Here is a 21,658-nt window from a genome sequence, read left to right as displayed (position 1 = left end):
TACTAACTCGCCAGACGTTGCGAGAGCACTTGCTGTGCGGAAAGCAAGAGCGATCCTAGCGTTATGGAGATAGCGGTGGGACCGATGTCTTCAAAGGCATGCATAATCCAACATGAAAGAAAAAGAAAAATCTCACCTGCGTCGACTGGTACCAGGTACTCGGTGATCAACATACCTTTGGTTGTTTCATTTTCATAATAATCCTACCTGGCCACTTTTCTAATGCCAGTTTGTACAGATAAAGAAATGATTCCAGAGGAGAACCCAAGGCCACAGTGTTTGCAAGACCAGCAGGCAGACCTCCGGGTTCTCTTGATGCCAAAGCCCATCTCTTGCCCTTCCGTGTTGCACAGTGGGGTGGGGCAGACAGTCCAGCCATAATAACTAGTGGCAAAATTAAATACGTCTGACAGTGGAAGCACAGAGCCGTGGGAACGTCAGGGAGAGGTGAGGTTCAAATGTAGACACTCCCCTTGATTAGTTTCAGATTTGCGTTTTGTCGTCAACGTAGTTATTTGCTCTGCCTTCGGTTTGGCAAAATAGCCAAGATAGATGTTATGTTAGTAAGGTGTCTCTTACCACTCATCTTAACCATCTTTTTGCATCATACAGGCATCACTTTTCTAGTTGCCTAAGATTTCTGAAAAAGAAACAACGTAGGTGTTGTGATGGTATTGATCCAAGAGAGTCGAATTTGTATCCTAAGATCTGGGATATTTCCCAGTTCTGACACTTAGCCGTGTGACCTTGGTGCAGCACATCATCTGTCCTCTGAGCCTGTTTAACCAGCATAAAACAAAAAAAATGATGTCGTCTATTTCAAAGGGTCAGAAAAGAATCCAATTAGATATTGTGTGTGAAAGCACACAGCCAAAGAGCCAACCCGGGAGAGTCCCAGGAGCTACGCTAAGGTGAATCACCCAGGTTTTCATTTCTACTTCTCATGTGGTTTTGGGAAAATTACTTCATCTGTCTGTAGTCTGTTTTCTCTTCTTGTACGAAAAGAATGGTACTTCTTCTGAAGACAGAGAAATAATAATTAGATTAGTGAACTACTTTTTTGTAAGCCCTTTGTAAACATTCAAATCTTCAGATAATTGCTAACAATGCAATATTATATATGCATATCTAACTTTCTATATATAAAGGCACATTTGATTCTGGAGAAAGAATCCATTCCTTTCAACAACTCTCCAGAAGAATCTGAACTCCCCAACCCCACCCCAAAAGGAACGAAGGCATGTGTCATTGCACACAGTGAGTAGAACAATTCCTCCTATCTTCCCAGTCAGGTCCCTTGCCCCCCACCCCACTGTTCACTGTTTTCCTTCTTCCCTTCCCTTCCCTTCCCTTCCCTTCCCTTCCCTTCCCTTCCCTTCCCTTCCCTTCCCTTCCCTTCCCTTCCCTTCCCTTCCCTTCCCTTCTTTATTTCTATTGGCATGTCTCTTTATCAAGGAATAGTTTACATACCATAAAATTCACTCATTGTAAGTGTGTGGTCTGATTATTTTTATTACACGTATACAGTTGTGCAGCTATCACTATAATGCAATGTTAGGACTTTTCAGTCACCCCATTTCGACTGCTCATCTGCAGTCCATCCTACTCCCGTCCTACCCCAATCCCATTTCCAGCAACCACTCACCTACTTTTTATTGCCTTCATCTTGCCGTTCCTAGAAACTTCACATAAATGGAACCATACAATCCATAGTCCTTTGGGTCTGGCTCCTTTCATGTCACATAATGTCACTGAAGTTCATCTGTTTGTTGCATAGATCGATAGTTTGTTCCTTTCAATAAGAACAATAGCTTTGCAGTGTTCCATTACTCCACATTTTGGTTGTTCACCAGCTGAGAGCCATTTGGATTGTTTCCAATTTGGGGTTATTAGGAATAACCCTGCTGTGAACTTTTGCACAGAAGCCTTTGTGTGGACATATGTTATCATTTCTCTTAGTTTAAAACCTAGTAGTATGCTGGGTCGCAAGGTATATTTATGTCCAACCTTTTGAGAAACTTCCAGAAGTTTCCAAACTAGCTGTACCATTTTACATTCTCATCAGCAGTGGATGAGTGTATCACTTTCCCCACATCCTCCTCAGCACTTGGTATGGTCAGTCTTTTTAATTATAGCCATTTTAACCAGTGTGTATGTGCTTATTCAGCATGCATATATCTCCTTTTGTGAAGTGTTTATTTAAATCTTTGCCCATTTTTTTCAATTGAGTTGCTTGGCCACTTATTTTGCATTGTCATCGTTCTTTGTATATTCTAGATACCAGTCTTTTTTTTAGAAATGCGATTTGCAGCGATGTCTTCCAATCTGTGACTCAGAGGTATAATGATACCTTTTGAAGAGAAAAAGATTTTAATCTTGATGACATTCAGCTTATCAATCTTTTTCTTTTATGAATTATGTTTTTGTAGACTAAGAAATATTAAACCAAGGTCACAAAATTCTTCTTTGATGTTTTTGTCTAGAAGCATTATAGTTTTTTTAGCTTGTATATTTAGGTCTGTGATTCATTTTAAGTTAATTTTTTGTTTATGGTGTGAGGTAGGGTTTGCTTGAATATATAGATCTAATTGTCCCCTCATCATTTTTTGGAAAGACTACGCCTTCCCCATCAAATTGCCTTGGCACTTTACTTAAAATTAATTAACCATGAATGTGGCAATTTATTTTGGAATTCTCTCTTCTATTCTGTTGACCTATAAGTCTATCCCAATACCAGTCCATGCTATCTTGATAACTTCTAGCTTTATAGTAACTTTTGAAATCATATAGTTTAAGTCTTCTGACTTTATCTTATTCTTTTAAATTTTTTTTTTTTTTACTCTCTTGGGTCCTCTGCATTGCCACATAAATCGTAGGTCAGATTTTCAATCTCTACAAATAATCCGGCTTGGATTTTGTAGAGATTGCACTGAACCTATAGGTCGATTTAAAGAGACTGGTTATGTCCCGTGGGAATGCGCACATTTACAGATAACATGTATCTAGCACTGTTAAATTGTAAAGACTGCTTTAAAGTTTTTACACTTGATTCCCTGGAAGGAGATGAGAAAGCACTAACCATCTCCAAAAAATCCAATATGCATTTACACTGAGATGTTGCCACTTTTTTCATTCTTTACCCCTCATTAAAATAGAAGGGAGTTGGTGTTCTTTTATATTTTGAGCAGCTGGTCAAAGGGAACCAGATCATTGGGAGGCGGTGGTGTATTTGTCTCCGCTCTGTTTTGTGCATCTTCACTGGAGTAGATGAGCTGTGACCCCTCCCTCTGACACAGCACACGGTTGCAGCCGCAGTTGGGTGGCTAAGGCCGTCTGGCTGCAGGATGTTCTCATCTGTGCAGGTTGGCTTTGCACAGACTTGTGTAGAACCCTCCGGGCTTTGGGAAAGCTGCCTGGGCAAACTGATTTGTTCACCTTTGCCCAGGATACAAAATTTGGGCCAGGGCACACTCTCATTGTCCTGCCTGTTCGGGGTGCTGCATTATGGGAAACACCCTCCTGGAACAGGTGAGTGTTCAACTTGGAGATCAAGCCAGTCCAGTCACATTGGAAACCTCTCCCATTTCAAGAGAAAAAACCAGCAAACTTAAAGACGGCTGAGTCAGCCCCCACACTGCCCTTCTGCAGGAGTGAAACACGGAACTTGCGTGCTTCTGCCTCTCCCTCCCCACCCATGCACCTGCCATGTAAGCAACAAATCCTTGTTACACCTTTGGCTTCTTCATCTACCATCAGGTTTAGGGTTTGGGGACCACCCAGACTGGTGTTTCCTGAGTTCTTGATGATTTGTATACTCATTTCAGTGCTTATAAAACAAACAAACAAACAAAAAAGGTGATTTCTTAAATCCCCTGCCTTAAAACCATTGAACCCATTTTTAAAAGAATCTTGGGTGTTGCTTATGCACAGTGCCATTAGAAAACTCCTGATCGGGGCGCCTGGGTGGCGCAGTCGGTTAAGCGTCCGACTTCAGCCAGGTCACGATCTCGCGGTCCGTGAGTTCGAGCCCCGCGTCGGGCTCTGGGCTGATGGCTCGGAGCCTGGAGCCTGTTTCCGATTCTGTGTCTCCCTCTCTCTCTGCCCCTCCCCCATTCATGCTCTGTCTCTCTCTGTCCCAAAAAATAAATAAAAAACGTTGAAAAAAAAAAATTTAAGAAAACTCCTGATCTAGGCCAACATACTTACCTCACGTGTTTATATGTCCTTCATCTAAAGTCACTGTCAATCAGAGCTGTATTTGCAAGAGTCTTGGGGACAGAAAAGCAATTTGTTTATTCCTTTGGGTATTCTAAGCAAATCATCTGTAAATCAAGTTAGATCTTGAAGAAGAAACGGCAACCTAGACCTTGATAGTTTAACTTCCCCATAGGGAAATGACTACATTCAATTATCTTTCAGTACCACACCATTGGTTTCTCTCAGGGGTCTATATAAGAAACTACCTGAACGTTTCCAACCATCGGCAAAATTAGCGTGGAAGATGATTTTCCATTCCAGAGCCAGGGTCCTCCATAAGAATTTTCTTGGTGCTTTTAGAGGGGAGGCCTGGACACAAAGCCGAGCTCTACTTTAGGGACTTTGAGTGTTGGACACTGTCCACTTTGAGCGTTAGTTTCTTTGCTTACCGGTATAAGACAATAAAATAACACCTACATCACGGGAGTGTAGTGAGACCAGTCACTTAAAGTCCTTGATGCAATGCCTTGCACAGAGTAAGACCCTATGGCAGTTCAGCCTACAATGACTGTTCGTTTATTTAGAATAGGAAACCTCACCTCTCTAGTCACAGTTGTATGTGGCCATTTTTTTCACACACTGAGACTTTTGTGGTTCATTTTCCCTTTTGTCTTCATCTAGTGAGAAACTCAGATCACAGTAGGTTTGTCTGAGTGTGGAGCCTTGATATTTTCTTTTCCTCTAAGGTTTTTGTCCAGTTGTTCACAGATCACGACCTTCTCTGATAAGAATCTGCAAGTCCTTTTTGGAAGAAGGTAGGGCATAAGTTATAAATGGCTGAAGGTTGACTTCAAGAGCCATCATTCACATCGCCTAGGCTCGTGTCGGGAGTAGGGCACTCTGAGGGAAAGAGGGTAAAGAAAAACTAAAAAGGACAGTTGGTCATCCAGGAGCTAAGCAGATTATCAGGCAAGCAGATTATCTGTCCAAGGATGGGTTCTGTAATTACAGTTCTCTTTCGCCACTCCCAGAGGGCTGTTACAGTCAGCACAGGGCGTAGGGCATCCAGAAATCCTCCTGGGTATAAGGCCCTATGGAGTCATTGCTTAAACTCCATTCCCTACCATCAAGAATTTCCTCTCTCTACCCAAATTGCTTTTCTGTTAACACTGTTGTGTGAGCTCGTAGAGCTATGGGGTTTCACACAGAATCACAGAATTTTATGGCTGCGTGGGATTTGAAATTGTTCAGTTCAACCCTTCACTTTTTACAGATGAGGGGCCTGGGGCTTGGAGAGGGTATGTAGTGGCATCATTGAGGTCTTCTGGGTAACACATTAAAGAATGACACCCATTCTCTTGATTCCAAACATGGTAACCCTTTCCCAGGGGACCCCCTCATCCACAAGGAGTTCAGAACTATCTGCTCTGCTAGACGATGGATTTTATCAAAAGCGTGGTGCCTTAAGCTAAATCCTGCCTTATAGTGGATAGTATTACTCCAGATGGTATTCTAGTCTGTATGCTAAAGTTCCTACTCCAATTTAGAGATTAACCAAATAGTAATAATTACCACAGAAATCTGATATAATCAGCACTATGAAAGGCAAAGGAGTTTTTTGCACTTTGAATGTGCAGGCAGGTGCTTTATAAAACTCAGCTACATAAGCAAGTTGTCTATTTTCTAGAGAGTTTAATGCCAGCCAGAATGTAGATGCTTAACATGTGCACTTTGAATATGTGAAAAAGAAGAAAATAGGTTATAAGTTTTTTTACACAGCAGGATACACAGACGGGCGGAGAACAGTGATTGCAGAGCTCTGGTGAGCCCCACGGCACATCTGGTCCCAAAGGCTCAGGCACAGCTAGAGTTGCAGTGTGTGGGCTTGGGGCCAGGTACCTGGTTAACTGTCACTTAGGAAGTCACCTGTCATAACAAAGCCCACACTGTGCTGTAAAACTTGATGATCAATAGCCGCCTCTCCACAATGAATCGTATGTTTACTATCTGTTCTAACGTAGGCACTATGTACTCTTCCATTTTACTCATGATCCGAAATACTTTTCCTTCTTCTACAAACGACTGCAGTGTAAACGATTTTGATTCAACTGTGTCCGTTTGGGGAGTTAGTTTGCATATGAGCCCGCGTCTTTGTTCAGCTCTGATCCTTTTCCTGGCCCTGTGCGCAGGGCTTGACTGTGAACCGTCATGGTGCCGGTATAAGAAGAGATGAAAGAGAAGAGGTGGCTCACACATGCAAAGCAGAGGCTCCCTTGGCCTTGAGCCTCTGGCCCCGTGGTCCCCTAGGATGCACTGCTACAAAAACAGACTTTTAAATGGCTGTGAAATGGCCCTTGAGTCTGGCCGACCGCATTACTTGACATGTTCAGCATTGGGAGACGAAGCAGGTACATGAGTCAAGACCAATGTCCCTGGCATTACGATAGTATTGTTTCTTAGCAGTGCTTTCTGCCAGTAATTCATAGACCACAGCCTGGCACATGGGGCCTTGGCATATCTTCCATCCACCTTGTGTGACAGCTCAGGTAGCACCATTACTCTTCTGTGCTTGTCCTTGGGCAAGAACAGGCACCGAGAAGGCCTTTTACCAGCATCCCAAACTGCACTAAGAAGCCTTTTTGTGAATGGCCCTGAGACCACCTCTGTGCTGAGGATTACTGCTGTTGTTTCTATGATTTATTATGATAGCGTGCCACACCATTTTCAAAATACTACATCATCGCTCACCCTCGCAACGTCACTCCGAGGTAGTTCTAGCAGTGTGGTGCTGTATGGTTAGAGAGGCTGCAACCTTCACAAGACCCCACAGTGCCAAAACTGGATTTGAATCCAGTCCCACCTACCCCAGCGTCTCCACACTTTCAACTAGGGCTTTATGCGTCTACGTTATAGGCATTCATTTTCTGCATGATTTTTTCCCTTGGTAACGTTAGTTTTGAACTCTTTCCATGTAAGTTTATTTCATTCTTTTAATGGCTACGTAGGATTGAACGTTTTGTCTGACTACTTTCTGATTTAGGTTGCTTTCTGTTTCTTTGTTCTTTCCTGTTGTAAATAATACTGAAGACCGTCGATACAAACACCTTTAAGCACAGGTATGAGAATTTCTGTCGGATGGCTTCCTAGAAATGGAATTGTGTGTCAGAGAGTTTGTGCATATTAAATGTTAATAAATATTACCAGAGTTTCCTTCCAAAAAGAATTTTGCTCACCGACAATGTGTGAGAAGCCTATTTCCTGACATTAGTCTTTTTGTCATTGCCAGTTTGGTGAAGAAAAATATTTTTTTTTTCTAAATTGTGTTTCCCTGATCCCTGGTGGAGCTGAGCTAATTTTTATTTGAGGGGTCATCTACATGTCTTCTGGAAATTGCCTTTTGCCCTTATTGCCACTTAATTTTATTAGAGACACTATTTATATATTATGGGTAATAAGCTTGTATCTGAAATGTGTGCCAAGTATTTTTTCCCTGTTACTTCTCTTTTAACTTTATGTCTAGACATTTTCCTGTGTGTGTACTGTCATTATTTGTGTTTATTGTGTTTCTAGATTTTGCCTTGTTCAGGAAGGCATTCCTACCCCGAGTTTCCTAAATTATCTCCTATATATCCTTCTAAGATTTCTACATTTTGTTTCTGTTTAGCTCTGTAACTCTCTAGAATTCTTTTTTGGATAAGTTATGAGTCAGGAACCTAGATTTACCTTTCTTTACATGGAGAGTCCATTGTTCTCACCATTGATGGAATAATCCATTCTGTAACTCATTGGAAATGCCACCATAATCATAGACTAAATTCTCTTGTGTATAGTGTGCAATGGGTTCCTGTGACTTATCTGTTTCACCGATTTATTTTATATTCCTGTACCAACATTGAAGCACTTTAATTATTTGCGCCTTTAGAATACTTTTCATGGGGCACCTGGGTGGCTCCGTCAGTTAAGCATCCGACTTTAGCTCAGGTTTCAACTCACGGTCTATGAGTTTGAGCCCAGTGTTGGGCTCTGTGCTGACAGCTCAGAGCCTGGAGCCTACCTTGGATTCTGTGTCTCCCTCTCTCTCTGCCCGGCCCCCTCTCAAAAATAAAAAAACATTTAAAAAAAAATTTTTTAAGAATAATTTTTTGTGTCAGGAAGGGAAAATCTTTATTGATGCTCTGTCTTTCAAAAAATGTCTGTATATTTGTGTATTTTTTTTCCATATGAACTTATAGAATCAGCTTGCCTATAGACAAAACCCCTGTGAGCATTTTAATTGGGAATGCATTGCAATCATAGATTTATTTTAGATAATTTTAGATAAATTGACATCTTTAAATATTTGGTTTTCTCATCCAGAAATATTGCATGTTTTTTCGCCTTTTATGTCCGTCAACTAGGTTCTACCATTTTCTTTATATCAGTCTCACGTTGAAGGCTTTGTTTGTTGTGATTTAGAAACGGAGTCCCATTTTCCCATTATGCTGACCGAATTTGTATTGCTAGTCAGTAGGAAAGCTATTGGGTTTTCTGTGTTAATTTTTAATCTAGCTATTGGAACTCTTTCATTAGTAATCTTTATACGTCTCTTATCACGTTGGCTAGGACTAGACCAAGGTAGAAAACCTTTGGTGAAAGTGTAAGTCATTGTCTTGGTGTTATCTTTGTTGAGAATCCACCTAATGTTGCACCACTAAATAGGATAGATACACCGTTATCAGTTTGGAGAACTTTCTTCCCACTCCCAGCTTACTGAGGAGGGTGCTTTTCGCTGGAGACCACCCAAGATTCCTGTCAAGGTGCCTTCTTTCACTCACATTTGACCCTGGATGGTCTAAGGGAAGGAGCTACTTTGTGTGACATTTCCTATGCTTCCTTCATCCCCTGAGGGAAAAATAAATAAGTAAGTAAGTTAAGTGTGAACCAAAACAAGAATGCCTCTTCTAGAATTTTCTGACTGGGCACCATTGGCCAGATTTCATTCCTGGCTTCTATTTTGAAATAACTTCCTTTTTTTTTTCCACTTGATTGTCTTAAGCAACCAACCAGCATCCCACGCTCTGGTTGCTAAGTGGCTTTTGCAGTTTCTACTGGAGGGTGTGAGAAAGGAATCACTACCTGACCTCTGGTTTCCTGTTGAGATTTCATGCAGGTGCAGGGTGCAGCCACTTCTGACTCTGTGCTCTCAGCCCTGCCTTGCATGTGGCCCGTGCGAAACAAGTGTTGCACGGTTGGTTGAGAAAACGGTTTCATCGCAGAGTACCTTTGGTAATTTTTAGGTGGTAAGGATTTTTTGCTAAGTGATAAAAAAGATTTCATTTTGCCAGGCATGCATTTGGAGCGTGACTCTAATGTGACTTGGCACCTGTCTGGAGAATTGTCCCTGTGTCCAGTGACATTTTGCTTTGGGGAAGTCAACACCTGCTGTGCTGGCATCTGTCATATTTAGGAATGTGAAATGCTCATGAATAATGCAGGGCCAACCTCAGTAAAGTGCCTTCTTCAGAAAACACTTAATGTACGACTTTGATAAAAGATCGTTATAAGCAACACAGAAGAGACTTTGGGGTCCTTCCGAGGTAAAAGTTGTGGATGATGCCTCTTACCATGGTTTTTCTCCTCTTGATGCAAGCTAGATTTTATTATTTTTAGACAGTTTAGCTAAGGAAGCAAAAAACCTGCTAAATATGAGAATCCTGTCTTTTTATTGCTTTAATACAAACCAGTATTAGTCTTTGCATCCATTTGGGTGTTGTTTTGTGGGGGTAGGGTTTTTTGGAGATGGAGTGGGCTTATCACAGGCACATGGTGAGTCACTGGCAACCATCCATGAGTACCCAGGCCAGGGGACAAACGGGCCCCAGAAACCCCGAGAAGCAAAGCTGCCCCATCATCCAGGCACAAGTAGCTGGTCTGTGAGCCCCTTCCCGTTCTAACGGGGCGGCCTCAGCTTCCAGGGCTGTTGATGTAGGAGGCGTTGGTCAACTGGGCACTTACTTTTCCCGCCTCAGCTGTTTCTTTTTTTGCTCCAAATCCCCGAGTCCAGAAAAGAGGCTGAGAGCTGTGATAAGGTATAAACTAAGAGCCCCTACCTCTTCTCTTGCAGGCAGGCGACAAACATTACCACCCCAGCTGTGCACGATGCAGCAGGTGCAACCAGATGTTCACAGAAGGAGAGGAAATGTATCTTCAAGGTAAGATGGGCTCGAGAAGCCAGGAAGTTCTCCCCACCGGAGGAAAGAAAACCTTGCTCTGTCTGCTCGTTTTCAGGGAAGGAGGCCTTTCGTTAGCCGCAAGGCTCCCCAGATCCAAAATGAACGTGGCCAAAAGTTACCTCAGCAATTAGTATTCATCAGCCAAGCAGTGGGCATGCTGGCAGCGAGCCCCTGAGTCTGTTGAACAAAGGAATGTGATGCTTCTGGAATGAACAAATAGGACTTGATGTTTGGTGCCGTGGAGGTGAGGCAAGGATGAAAATCAGCGACACCTCCTTCCAGCCCTCCCCCCCCAGGAATAGGCTTGGGAAAAAAGGCAAAAAGAAAGCATTTCTAGATGCTACTTGGTCTTTGCTTCTTTCACTGTCCTGCGAGAAGGATTTTATTTTTTTTTTGCAAGCTCCAGGCGGCTCTTTCTTTTTTTTTTTTTTTTAAATTTTTTAACGTTTATTTATTTTTGAGACAGAGAGAGACACAGCATGAACGGGGGAGGGGCAGAGAGAGAGGGAGACACAGAATCGGAAGCAGGCTCCAGGCTCCGAGCCGTCAGCCCAGAGCCCGACGCGGGGCTCGAACTCGCGGACCGCGAGATCGTGACCTGAGCCGAAGTCGGCCGCTCAACCGACTGAGCCACCCAGGCGCCCCTCCAGGCGGCTCTTTCTTATGCACGCTTTCAGGAAGAAGAAAACCCTAATATTTGGTGAATTGCATCACAGAAGTATTTCATCCCATTAAGATAGCATAGCTCTCATCCTGAAAGAAAGAGAGACGGCAAAAGAAGGAGAGAGAACATACCCAGAGTCCCCGAAAGAGAAACGGAGAGATTTCTGGTGGCGAAGAAATATGTATTACCGGAGGGCCATTAGATGTTTTTTTCATCGAAAATCATTTTGAGAAACATTGCCAGTGTTCAACCATGACTAGTTTTTATCTCCCCTAAAGTGCTGAAACTTCTCAGAGAGAAGCTTAGGGAAGGATTCTCTTCCAGTCAAACGTCACCATCTGCACAAACATTTTTCTATTTTTAGCTGGAAAAAGAGCCATTAAATAGACAAGGGCTTATCAGTAAAATTAGCAAGAAGCATGAGAGCTGGTACTCATTCGGTTTGGTAATTACTGGGTCTCATCTGCCTTCACATTCATTTCTTTGTTTCTCTGCACGTAACATTATGTGTATTTTTAATGAATGGTTTGCTTTGCTCTCTGTCTTGTTCTTATACAACTAAGAAAAGTCTACAGAAAAGATTCTTGAGTATTAAAGCAAAGCCTTAGCTACCGTCCTCTAAAAAGTGCTCACGGTAGGAGAACTGGACAACCCAAACATCCCTTCGTTTTAACGATCACTCTGGAAAATCTTGATTTAAGACGCTACTGAATTTTAAAGGGCCCGATGAAGGCAAGTGACAAGCTCTCAAATCCCTGGTCTCATGTGGACTTTATATGACACATTTCCCCGGGGGCAGGCTGTGAATCTGTGTAGCAATAGGCAGGTGTCGCTTTGCATTTTCAGCATGGAGCGGATTTATTCTCCATTTGGTGTCCAGGCTTTGTTATAGATTTTAGTGTGTCGATTGCAGCCCGCAAAAACAAAGACACCGAGTGGGTGTCAACCCCGTGTCCGCGAGACACTGAGACTGAAAGGCTCTGGGCACAGCTCTGCACGTGCACATGGTTCTGGAACCTGAATAGGGAGTGGGTTCAAGCTGTGCACAAATACAGCACATTCGTGCCACAAATAAACAACTACCCGTCCAGATGGGCTGTGTTCAGAACTCCAGCGGTCGTCCTGAACATCTTCTGGAGCTGGGCTTCGGCGCTCTTTGCCTGCCCTCTCGACGCATCCTTGGCGAATGAGTAGTTCGTCTTCCTCAGTATCTCATACTCTCCCTGAGTCACACTCCTTGTGTGTCTGACCCCTGGAGAACAATGTGACGCTGTGTGCAAACCCAGTGTTCTGGGTAAATAAAGCAAGATAGAAATGATTGTTAAAGAGGGATTAAAGTAGTCCTCTGATAATAAAGGGTATTATCCTTGTCATTAATATTATTTTAGCTATTTTAGCTCAGTGGTATAAAATGACTCAAGAGGTACTTTAGTGACTTTTCGAGGACACACAGTTTGTTGCTTGAAGAGAGAAAGATTTAACGGTGAAATGTGGGAAGTCTAATATTCATACCAAGACTGAACAGATTCGTATCATTTACTCGCTGCTGTCACCTTAGGAACTTTATTTGCTCAAGTCTTTTTATTTATTTTTTTTTAATTTTTTTTTTTTTTACATTTTATTTATTTTTGAGAAACAGAGTGAGACAAAGTGTGAGTGGGAGAGGGGCGGAGAGCGAAGGAGACAGAATCTGAAGCAGGCTCCAGGCTCTGAGCAAGCAGTCAGCACAGAGCCTGATGCGGGGCTTGAACCCACAAACTGTGAGATCGTGACCTGAGCCGAAGTTGGACGCTCAACCGACTGAGCCACCCAGGCACCCCTGCTCAAGTCTTTTTAAGTGCTCCTTCATATCTGCCTGTAGCCTTGTGTAAACACAGGATTTACATACAGGTCTTTGCCACAACCGGATAAATGACATATATATCTAGGTATACAAAATCATGTAGGCGGGCGTGGATTCTTACTAGAGTTTTCTATTGGATATAAGTGTTTTGCTTAGTTCTGTGATAACTCGTACCATCCATGGAAGAGCTTCGTACTCTGGGAACATGAGGCATTGACACCGAAACAGAAAATGACAGGTAGTATTTCCACTCATTTCAGAGCGAAGGCTTTTTTTGGTTAGTTAAAAGGTTAAAAGTTAAAGGAAACTTCTGCATTTGTACCATAACTTTCAACCTTTCTACTAGTTGGCTTGATTTTCCCTATCTTTGTAGATGACTATGTATAATTGGATCAACAAAAAATTCAGTGAGTTTTGCTTCTGGATGTGGTTTGACTTTATTCCCCTCTAAATTGCTTAGTTGTTTGGATGTTCTAGAAGCATGGCTTATTACTTAGACTTAAATTCAACACAGCTTGTAGTAAGCACACAGACATGACTTTTATTTATTTTTTTTTAATTTTTTTTTTAACGTTTATTTATTTTTGAGACAGAGACAGAGCATGAACGGGGGAGGGGCAGAGAGAGAGGGAGACACAGAATCTGAAGCAGGCTCCAGGCTCTGAGCAGTCAGCACAGAGCCCGACGCGGGGCTCGAACTCACATACTGCGAGATCGTGACCTGAGCCGAAGTCGGACGCTTAACCGACTGAGCCACCCAGACGCCCCCAGACATGACTTTTAAAGGATAATAGTACGGCCCAAAACAAGAACAGCACTCAGTCAAGAACTAAACATCTCTTACATCAAAACACTTGTGCCCAGGTAGTGGTCTCTGTGGTCTAGAATTATGACCTTTATAGAGCAAGCTCAGACTGGATGAGGAAAACTCACCTGGAGGTTGGAGTTGTCATAATTCACTTGGGCACAGGGCTTTAACACTCCCCTGTGTTAGGGAGAGAAGGATCTGAACCATTCTCTGAAGTTCTATCTAATATGACTGTGGCTTCTTTCCATTTCCCTTAACTCTTTGCGGGGCACTGTGTCTTTCCAGGTTCCACCGTTTGGCATCCCGACTGTAAGCAATCTACCAAGACGGAGGAAAAGCTGCGGGTAAGGAGACAATTAGAGCTGTAATGCCAGCTGCATTTATTGGCCGTCTGTGTCACAGTCACTAGTTTTCAGGGCTGGAATTTGGGGGAAATTACTTTCTCATGATTTTTTTTTTTCTCTCATTAACAAACCAAGCTGAAAGACCATTTAGCCAGAGAAGGAAGTTCCCTTCCCTCCTTTGTTAAATCGATTGTGGTTTTCATTCCAAACGCTCGTGTTGGAGAAAGTAAGCCTAGCCTCACTAGTCCGGTTCGTAGGAAAGCATTCAAGGGAAAAATCAAACCATACGCACATGAAAAAATGATTCATCCAGGTCTAGGCCCAACATCTGGTGACCTCACCAGACTTTTTTGTACTTCGGTCCATAATGTACCACCTCAACCCAAATTCTGCATCCGTGCTTAGCTCCTGGTGCATTTTACTGACCTCTTAAATCCAAATTCACCGAAGGGCCTCTGTCTCCAGAAGCTGACGGCTTGTCGGATAAAACCTTTGGGGAAATAATGATGAGCCCAGAAGGGTCAGTGTGAATAAGCATCCTGGATGGTCTTGTAACTTAACTCTTAGGGGACATCAGAATGGTTTAGTAACTATCCCTGAACACCAAGCACACGGGCAAAAGGGTAGACCCTCTTCATCTCTCCCTTCTAGAACCTTTTCCCCGGCCTTGCTCAAGCCTGACAACACCTCTAGGTGACACTATTTTATCTGCTTCAGAAGCAAAGAGCTGTGCACACGTGTAAGGCATCATCATTGTCTGTAGCCTGCTCAGAGGCCCCTAGTTTTTCCCCTGGACTGTGAAATATTTCCTGAGTAGTAATCACACTGGATCCCAGTCCACGGCCTCCTGGTTTAGCCAACCCTTGGAAAAACTAGTTTCTGCTACACTTGGCATCTCAGGGAAAATAATGGTCTGAATTGCTTTTGGAAGCCAAACTCTAGCGTGTGGTGTCACGTCTTCTCGAATTGCCATTAGTAGGCATCAGCAGCTGTGTATTGTAATCCCATTAGCATCATACCTTTATGGAGGAGAACAAAAAAAACAAAAAACAAAAAACAAAAAAACCCCACCTTTTCTCAGAATAACTGAGTAAAAACCAGACAAACTGAAAAGGAATTTGTCCACCAATACCAGGATGGCTTTGGTCTCTGTTTCTACAAAACAACTCCAGCTTGAACACGTGCGTGCAACCCTCAAGTGCATCCACCAGGCTGATGCCCTCTGGAATGGTCACCCATGTTGGGCACCAGAGTCTGTGAGTTTGGAGGAACCATGGATGCTTTGGAAATGGGTTATCTTTATAAAATCCTGGACTGTGAAAGATAGTTATTGTCACTTTTATCATAAGAATGTAAAATTCATAGCATAGCTTGGGGCTGCTGCCCAGAAACCACCCAAGTAGCTAGTGACTTTATACTATCTCTGCAGTGTTATTTTCAGTTTTTTGAATAATCATTTTCACTTCATCCCTGATGAACTCTTTTGGGACGTGAGGAGAAGAATGTCAATGAGACCAGAGTACATGGAATGTGTGTCTTTTCTCTGTAAGGATTGCTTGAGTTTGCAGATAGTGTTGCTAAAATAATATTAAAAAAAAAAAAAGAAAGGAAAAAACACTCTTGATTGCATCTTGATAGAACTCTCTGTATAAGCTTATGAAAACAACTAGTGAAATATTTCTACTCGTTCTGGCCAAGAAGAGCTATTAGTTTTTCTTCCTTTGGTAAAGTTTTCCAGAAAATTCCAAAACGTCTCTCCTAAAGCCAACATTCAACCACTTGGGCGGTCAGGCCAGCCCTCCGCTCGCTCACCTTTGGGAAGCTCAGTAGTGCGAAGGATGGAGCAGTCCAGAGGGGAGGAGGTCCCTGTGTGCCTGGAGTGGGGTACTTGCTGACTGACGCTCTTGGGGCTGAAAGGGGAATCAGTTTTTGAATAAGGGAGTAAACGTTGTGCTCTCTTAAGGGTGTGTCTACAAATCACAGACCTTGAGCCAAGATCTCCAAGCCTTTCCACAGGGTGTCACATCAGTGCAGTTACCATAGCAAAATGAAAATGTTTTAAGACTCTTTCTGCCACCCCACTGAGTAATCCACATTCTTGGTATTTAAGAACTCACAGGGCGTTTGTAATGACAGATTCTAAAAGACATCTGTCAATGGCTCCACTGGTTTCTTACTCTTCGTATATAAAAATGTCTCAGCCAAAATAAATGGAAAGAAATCATGGGAAGTTAGAATGTGGGTAAATAAACTGTAACTTGAAGGCCAGTTAATATGCTTTTAAACATGGGCCCCCCCCCAACACACACACACACACACACACACACACACACACACCCCAACTCTAAAGTGATGCCACTTGATGTTTATTATCAAATATGTTTTCCCAAAGGTTTTGTGTTGTGTTGTTTTCTGTACAGTGTTTCTAAATGGAGGATATTTCTTTGCTCATTCTTTCCTTTTCTCATGTTTTGTGGCAGCCGCCAAACATTCATCGTTCTTCATCCGATTTCTTTTATCCCAAAAGTCTGGTTCGACGCACAGGACGGTCTCCGTCTCTGCAGGTTGGCACTGTGTCTAAGGTTGAGGCTTGGAGCCGCTGTCCTGGCCCCAGGCTTCTGTGGCTTGCCGTCCTCGTGCTGCTCATCCCACATAACTTCTCCGGCTCCTACAGAGGCAGATGCTTTTTCTCACCCCACAGAGAGTGCATCTCACATTCCGATTCTGGCTGTTTTCTTCTCTCATTATTGTTTTCATTTAGAGTACTGGCTAAAGCGTCACCTTCATTAAAGCGAGCACATGAGAAGCTCCCCTTTGGGTCCCGGGTTCACACATTTGTTTGTTGCACAAATGTTTGCCAGGCACCCAGGTATAGTTAGTGCTGGGCTGGATGCTGGTGAATAGCAGGGAAGACAGATACGTCGTTATAAAATGGTATAGAAGCACATCACCTAGATCAAGGAATGTCAGGTGAGAGAAAGTGTCCCAAGGGGCACTCCCTGGGAACAGTGGTCCTTGAGCTGAATTTTGGAGCCTGGATGGACATGATGAGAAAGGTGGGGCTGCTGAGGGGGATCGCAGAAGCATGGAACTAGGGGAACTCAATGCTTGGGTAGGGAGTGGTTCATCTCAAGAAAGCAGCAGGGAAGTGGAGAAAGGAAACAAGAGACCAGGCACCTACTCTGCAGAGGCCAAAGGATTTAAATGTACTCTATTTGCTCTCCCTAAGAATCCCTGGGAGGTAGCTATCCTCACTCCCATTTTACAGATGGAGAGGCTGAGACCGATCACAGTTAGGTACTTTCCCCAGAGTTACACCACCGGTCAGCGGTAGAGCTGAGATTGGAAGCCGGGTCTCTGAGCCCATAACTCATGCTCTTTCCAGCACACCACCGGGCATCAGAGAGAAAGTCAGGAAAGCAGAAGGAGAGGAGCATTACACACGGACTAAGTCCGCTGGGGGTAGGAAGGAGAGCAGCATGCCCCGCAGGACGGCGCAGAAGCACGGCGAGAGCTCAGCCGGCCCTCCAGATGAGCAGTGAGGCAGGAGACTATGCTTCCTGCACACACACACAATATCTTCCTTGGGGGTCTTGAGAACCCACTGAAAGCTGTGAAATTATAATAACTTTCCACAATCCTCTCTCTGCCCGGATGAAACCCAGTTTTTTAGCTCTGCTAACAGTTCAAGGTTACACTAGAGCATTTTAGCCTGGGCTCCGTGTATGCCTGCCAGAACGGCACTAAGGCTGAGAGGTGTTGCTCAGTCTACTTTTATTAAAAGTTTACCTTCTTTTATTGAGTGGTTTGGAAGATAGTTAGAAGTATATATTTTTAGAGTGGAAAGAAACCTTTTCGACATCAACCCCCCTCAGTTTCCTCATCTATAGAAGGCAGGTCAGCCCAAGGCTCCCCGGGCATCAGGGCGCAAGATTTAACTGCAGATTCCAGGCCTCGGCTATGTGGCGTTGGCCCATGATACCGGGTTGCCTCCAACTTGCATTTGCCATGGTAGCAGGGTTTTCACACGTAATGAAGTCATGGTCTCATGAATCTAGCACAACAGCCAAAGATTGCCCCCACTGCAGATAGTACCTCTGTCTGGCAGGAAGTTGCTTTTTCGACAGTTTTGGGGTCTTTTTCCCGAAAGTATACGTTAGAACTCAAATAGGATTCTATTTTGTTAGCCTAAGGCCATAGCCAAATGATGCAATTTCACGGCTTGAACAAAAATACCATCATCAAGTGTGAAATTCTTGCTTTGCTCCAGACCCTTAAATTTTAAAGATGGGGCGCATCGTAAGCAGTGGTGAGGTAGAGGGGAGAGAGAGAGAGAGAGCTCTGTTTTTAATAACCACTCTCTTCCTATCCTGTTCAAAAGGGACAGCTGATTCCCATTATCCAGCCATAAATCTCAATGAAGTCAGCTTGAGCTCCATCACAGAAAGTTGTAAACAGCTTGGGACCTGGCAAGGAAATAGGCCATTTGACAAGGTCTCCCTTCACCCATTGGCCACTGAGGAACAGCTCACCAGCACTTTGAAGAAGCCTGGAAACTCAAGTCACACAGATATGTTGATCTTTTAGATGCCTTATACAAGCGGCTCATTTCACCAAGTAATATCAAACCTGTTTAGTTATTAGGTAAACCAACTGTACTCCTACAGGATAGTCAGCACCCTGTGCCCCGGGAGGAAATTTATAGGAGGAAAGACATTTCATTATTTATATAATAACGAATCGTTATATTCATTATTGTTCCTTCTTTCCTCATGCTGAGGTATAGGCAAAAGAAAATGATGAAAAGAAAATTACCTAAGGAAAACATGTTCCAGTCTTATTTACTTGGAAAAGTTGTATGTGAATAGCAAATTTTGTCTATAGGTAAAACTCAGTACTAACCTTTGTAATGTCTGCTGTAATTCATTATAGACAAAGCACATGATATTCCCAGGACTCAGTTTGTAATAATCTGGAGTGGATCATTTGCTATATTCTTAAAAGGAGCTTCTCTGATGTGCCTTTGGAGACTAAAGCATGAACGGACTGCCGTACAAAATGGGCATGAGATTTTTGTCTTTTGAAACTAACATTCACTAGCATAACGTATGCACCTGCAAACCTATAATATACCAAACATGTACCGTGTGTGTATATTTTTTAAAAAGAGCTAATTAGAATCTGTACATATATCTCAAAGGGATAATGTTGGTTTTTGTCTTATTAACATCACTACGATAACATACCGCCTCGTTCCAGGCTTTCACTTTATTCGAATATTTCATTCTTTTTTGGTGTGTTTTTATAATTCATGAGTATGTTTAGGGGCTATGACTTATGACAAAAAGACATTGAGGCTCTTGGCCATAGTAAAGGCTGATGGCATTTGTCACACTGCAGAGAAGGGAATGTGTGCCCACGAGTCCTTCCTGCTTCCTCTGAAACATAAAGTTCCTTTCTCCAAAGGAGTTAATTTCACCCTTTCTTGACTTAGCAGTGAACGCTCAATGTATGTAGATTTTAAAAGTATTCCTTCTTCTGCAGCTGTTATCACCACCTTGTCTAGTGAACTGGGACAAAAACCCAAGGCAGGTACTGTCAATCACAGCAGCACTTCGTATAAGGTGGCAGTCACCTTATATCATTAGTTGTCCCCTAGGCGGTCATAAACTCTTTCCTGTCTGGCTGCCAGTTGCCTGTAGTTTCTCTCCTTTCTTAGAGCATGGCTTTGGGGGAATGCAAAGTAGATGGGTAGTCGTTGCACCCCTGCTCCTGCTGAAAGGGGGGGGGGGGGAGGGCAGGGAAGCAGAGAGCTTTTCCAGCACCCCCCGACTGAGAAGGGACCAGACATTATGGTGGCCCATATTGAAAGTAAATGAAAAATATAATTTATCTGCTTCTTCACCAGGCAGAGCTCTGGTAAGTGTTTCATAATCAGTAGAATGATGAGAGCCGGATGGGAACATAAAAAGATGTCTTCAGGGTGATTTTCACTTTGTGACTGTGCCTTTTAATGGTAGGACAGATGGACCACGTCAAGGCATAGAGGAAAAGTCAGCTGCAAGGTAGTTAGAGGGCTTTTAAAAAAGATTTCATGCAGAAAACAAAAAGACGTGTGTTTTCAAAAGACGTGTATTTACTATAAGTGATCAAAGGCCGTGGGGTTTTTCTCTTCCCCGTTGGAATGAACTACTAGTCTTCTGGTGAGACTTCTCTTGGTTGATTTTTTTTTTTTTTTGAGAAAAATGAAAAACTATTTTGAAATCAAAAGTGAGTCCCTGAACACGTGCTGGGGAAATAAATGTAGGTCATATGGACCCTTTGCTTGCTGAGTATGAGTGCGGACAACCACGTACAACAGAAGGTTCTTAGTGAAGTTCCTTTCCTTCTGTAGCCAAAATAAAGGTTCAATTATTTACCTAATTTTATTAGAAAAATACTTTGAGACATCACAGCCAGTCTATAATCCTTTCGCTACTGTCCCTTCTCCACTCTTGCCTTGCATTTTTTTTTTCCCAAAGATGGCATTAAAAAAAAAGAATCGAATTTTCCTACTGTGCTTTCAAATTGGGCTTTTCCATAAGGCATGAAGGACAAGGTGCTTAAAGGAAAATAAGTAAATTGCATCAGCTTCTAATAGCTTAATCACAGATCCTGCTTCCTTCCTCTGTAGGACAGAAATGGGCATACCTTTGAGGATAAACATTTGAAATTACCTCCATTTATAATACAGCTGACTCTGGAAGAGCATAGGTTTGAACTGCATGGGCACACTCATACACTTTTTTAATGCATAAATATGCTGCAGCACTGTAAATGTATTTTCTCTTCTCTGGGATTTTCTTAATTACGTTTCTTTAGCTTACTTTCTTGTATGAATATAGTATGTGATACATATGACATACAAAACATGTCGTATTCAACTGTTGACGTTCTCAGTAAGGCTTCCTGCCCAACAGTGGGCTATTGGTAATTAAGTTTTGGAGGAGTCAAAAGCTACACGTGGATTTTCCACCACACAGTGGGTCGATGTTGTGAACCTGGGCACTGTTCAAGGGAGAGCAGTATAGGCAAGAGAGTACTTCAGTTCCTCATAACTCTCCTAGAGGCTTACAAAGCCTGCTGACCCATTGGGCTATTGTTTAGTAATTGCTGGGTCACTGTTGTTAACCTGGGTACCAGAACAGGTTGAAATAGTAACGTAGGTTAAATAATTGCATATAAGGATCATCTGTGGAAATGGGGATCCTCTTGTAAAACTTTGCTGTAGCCCAGCACGGTGACACTAGGGTTCCGTTCCAGGTAAAGAAGAAACCGTCAGCGGGATTTGAGAGAGGGAAAGCGTGGTGGTTAAGGTGTCGCTGTTCAAGTGAAATGAGTTTCAATTGGAGTAGATTTGGGCTGCTCTATTAGAAGATAGCTGTGTGCCTTTTGAACCTGTCTCGGCCGGCAGAGACGCCCAGCAAGTTATTTATCGGTTAATCCGGGGGCAAAATACAGCTGAAAGAATTGAAGGGTTTCTTTTTTTTTTCTTTTTTTTCTTTTGTTAACATTTATTTATTTTTGAGAGTGCAAGGGGGAGAGGCAGAG

At 42.9% G+C, this 21,658-nt stretch overlaps 1 protein-coding gene across 30 annotated transcripts in view; it reads left to right on the top strand.

Annotated features, from left to right (window-relative positions):
* ABLIM1 (actin binding LIM protein 1) overlaps positions 1 to 21,658 on the top strand; it is a 292,950-nt gene that overhangs the window by 231,189 nt on the left and 40,103 nt on the right. For 13 of the 30 annotated variants that reach the window (XR_009252645.1, XR_009252641.1, XR_009252656.1 and 10 more), the window contains exons 7-10: positions 10,301 to 10,388; positions 14,010 to 14,068; positions 16,549 to 16,632; positions 19,613 to 19,660. Coding sequence is in view for 4 of the 30 variants with exons in the window: in XM_058697864.1 (XP_058553847.1) it covers positions 10,301 to 10,388; positions 14,010 to 14,068; positions 16,549 to 16,632; positions 19,613 to 19,660 (279 nt within the window). In the remaining 26 variants the exon portion in view is untranslated. The remainder of the gene's footprint in view (positions 1 to 10,300; positions 10,389 to 14,009; positions 14,069 to 16,548; positions 16,633 to 19,612; positions 19,661 to 21,658) is intronic. The other 17 variants (XR_009252637.1, XR_009252650.1, XR_009252647.1 and 14 more) reach the window with 3 other exon arrangements.

This window comes from Neofelis nebulosa, chromosome 13, assembly GCF_028018385.1.
Source record: "Neofelis nebulosa isolate mNeoNeb1 chromosome 13, mNeoNeb1.pri, whole genome shotgun sequence".
In the NCBI taxonomy this organism is placed as follows: domain Eukaryota; kingdom Metazoa; phylum Chordata; class Mammalia; order Carnivora; family Felidae; genus Neofelis; species Neofelis nebulosa.
This window is presented reverse-complemented; position numbering and strand designations above follow the sequence as displayed.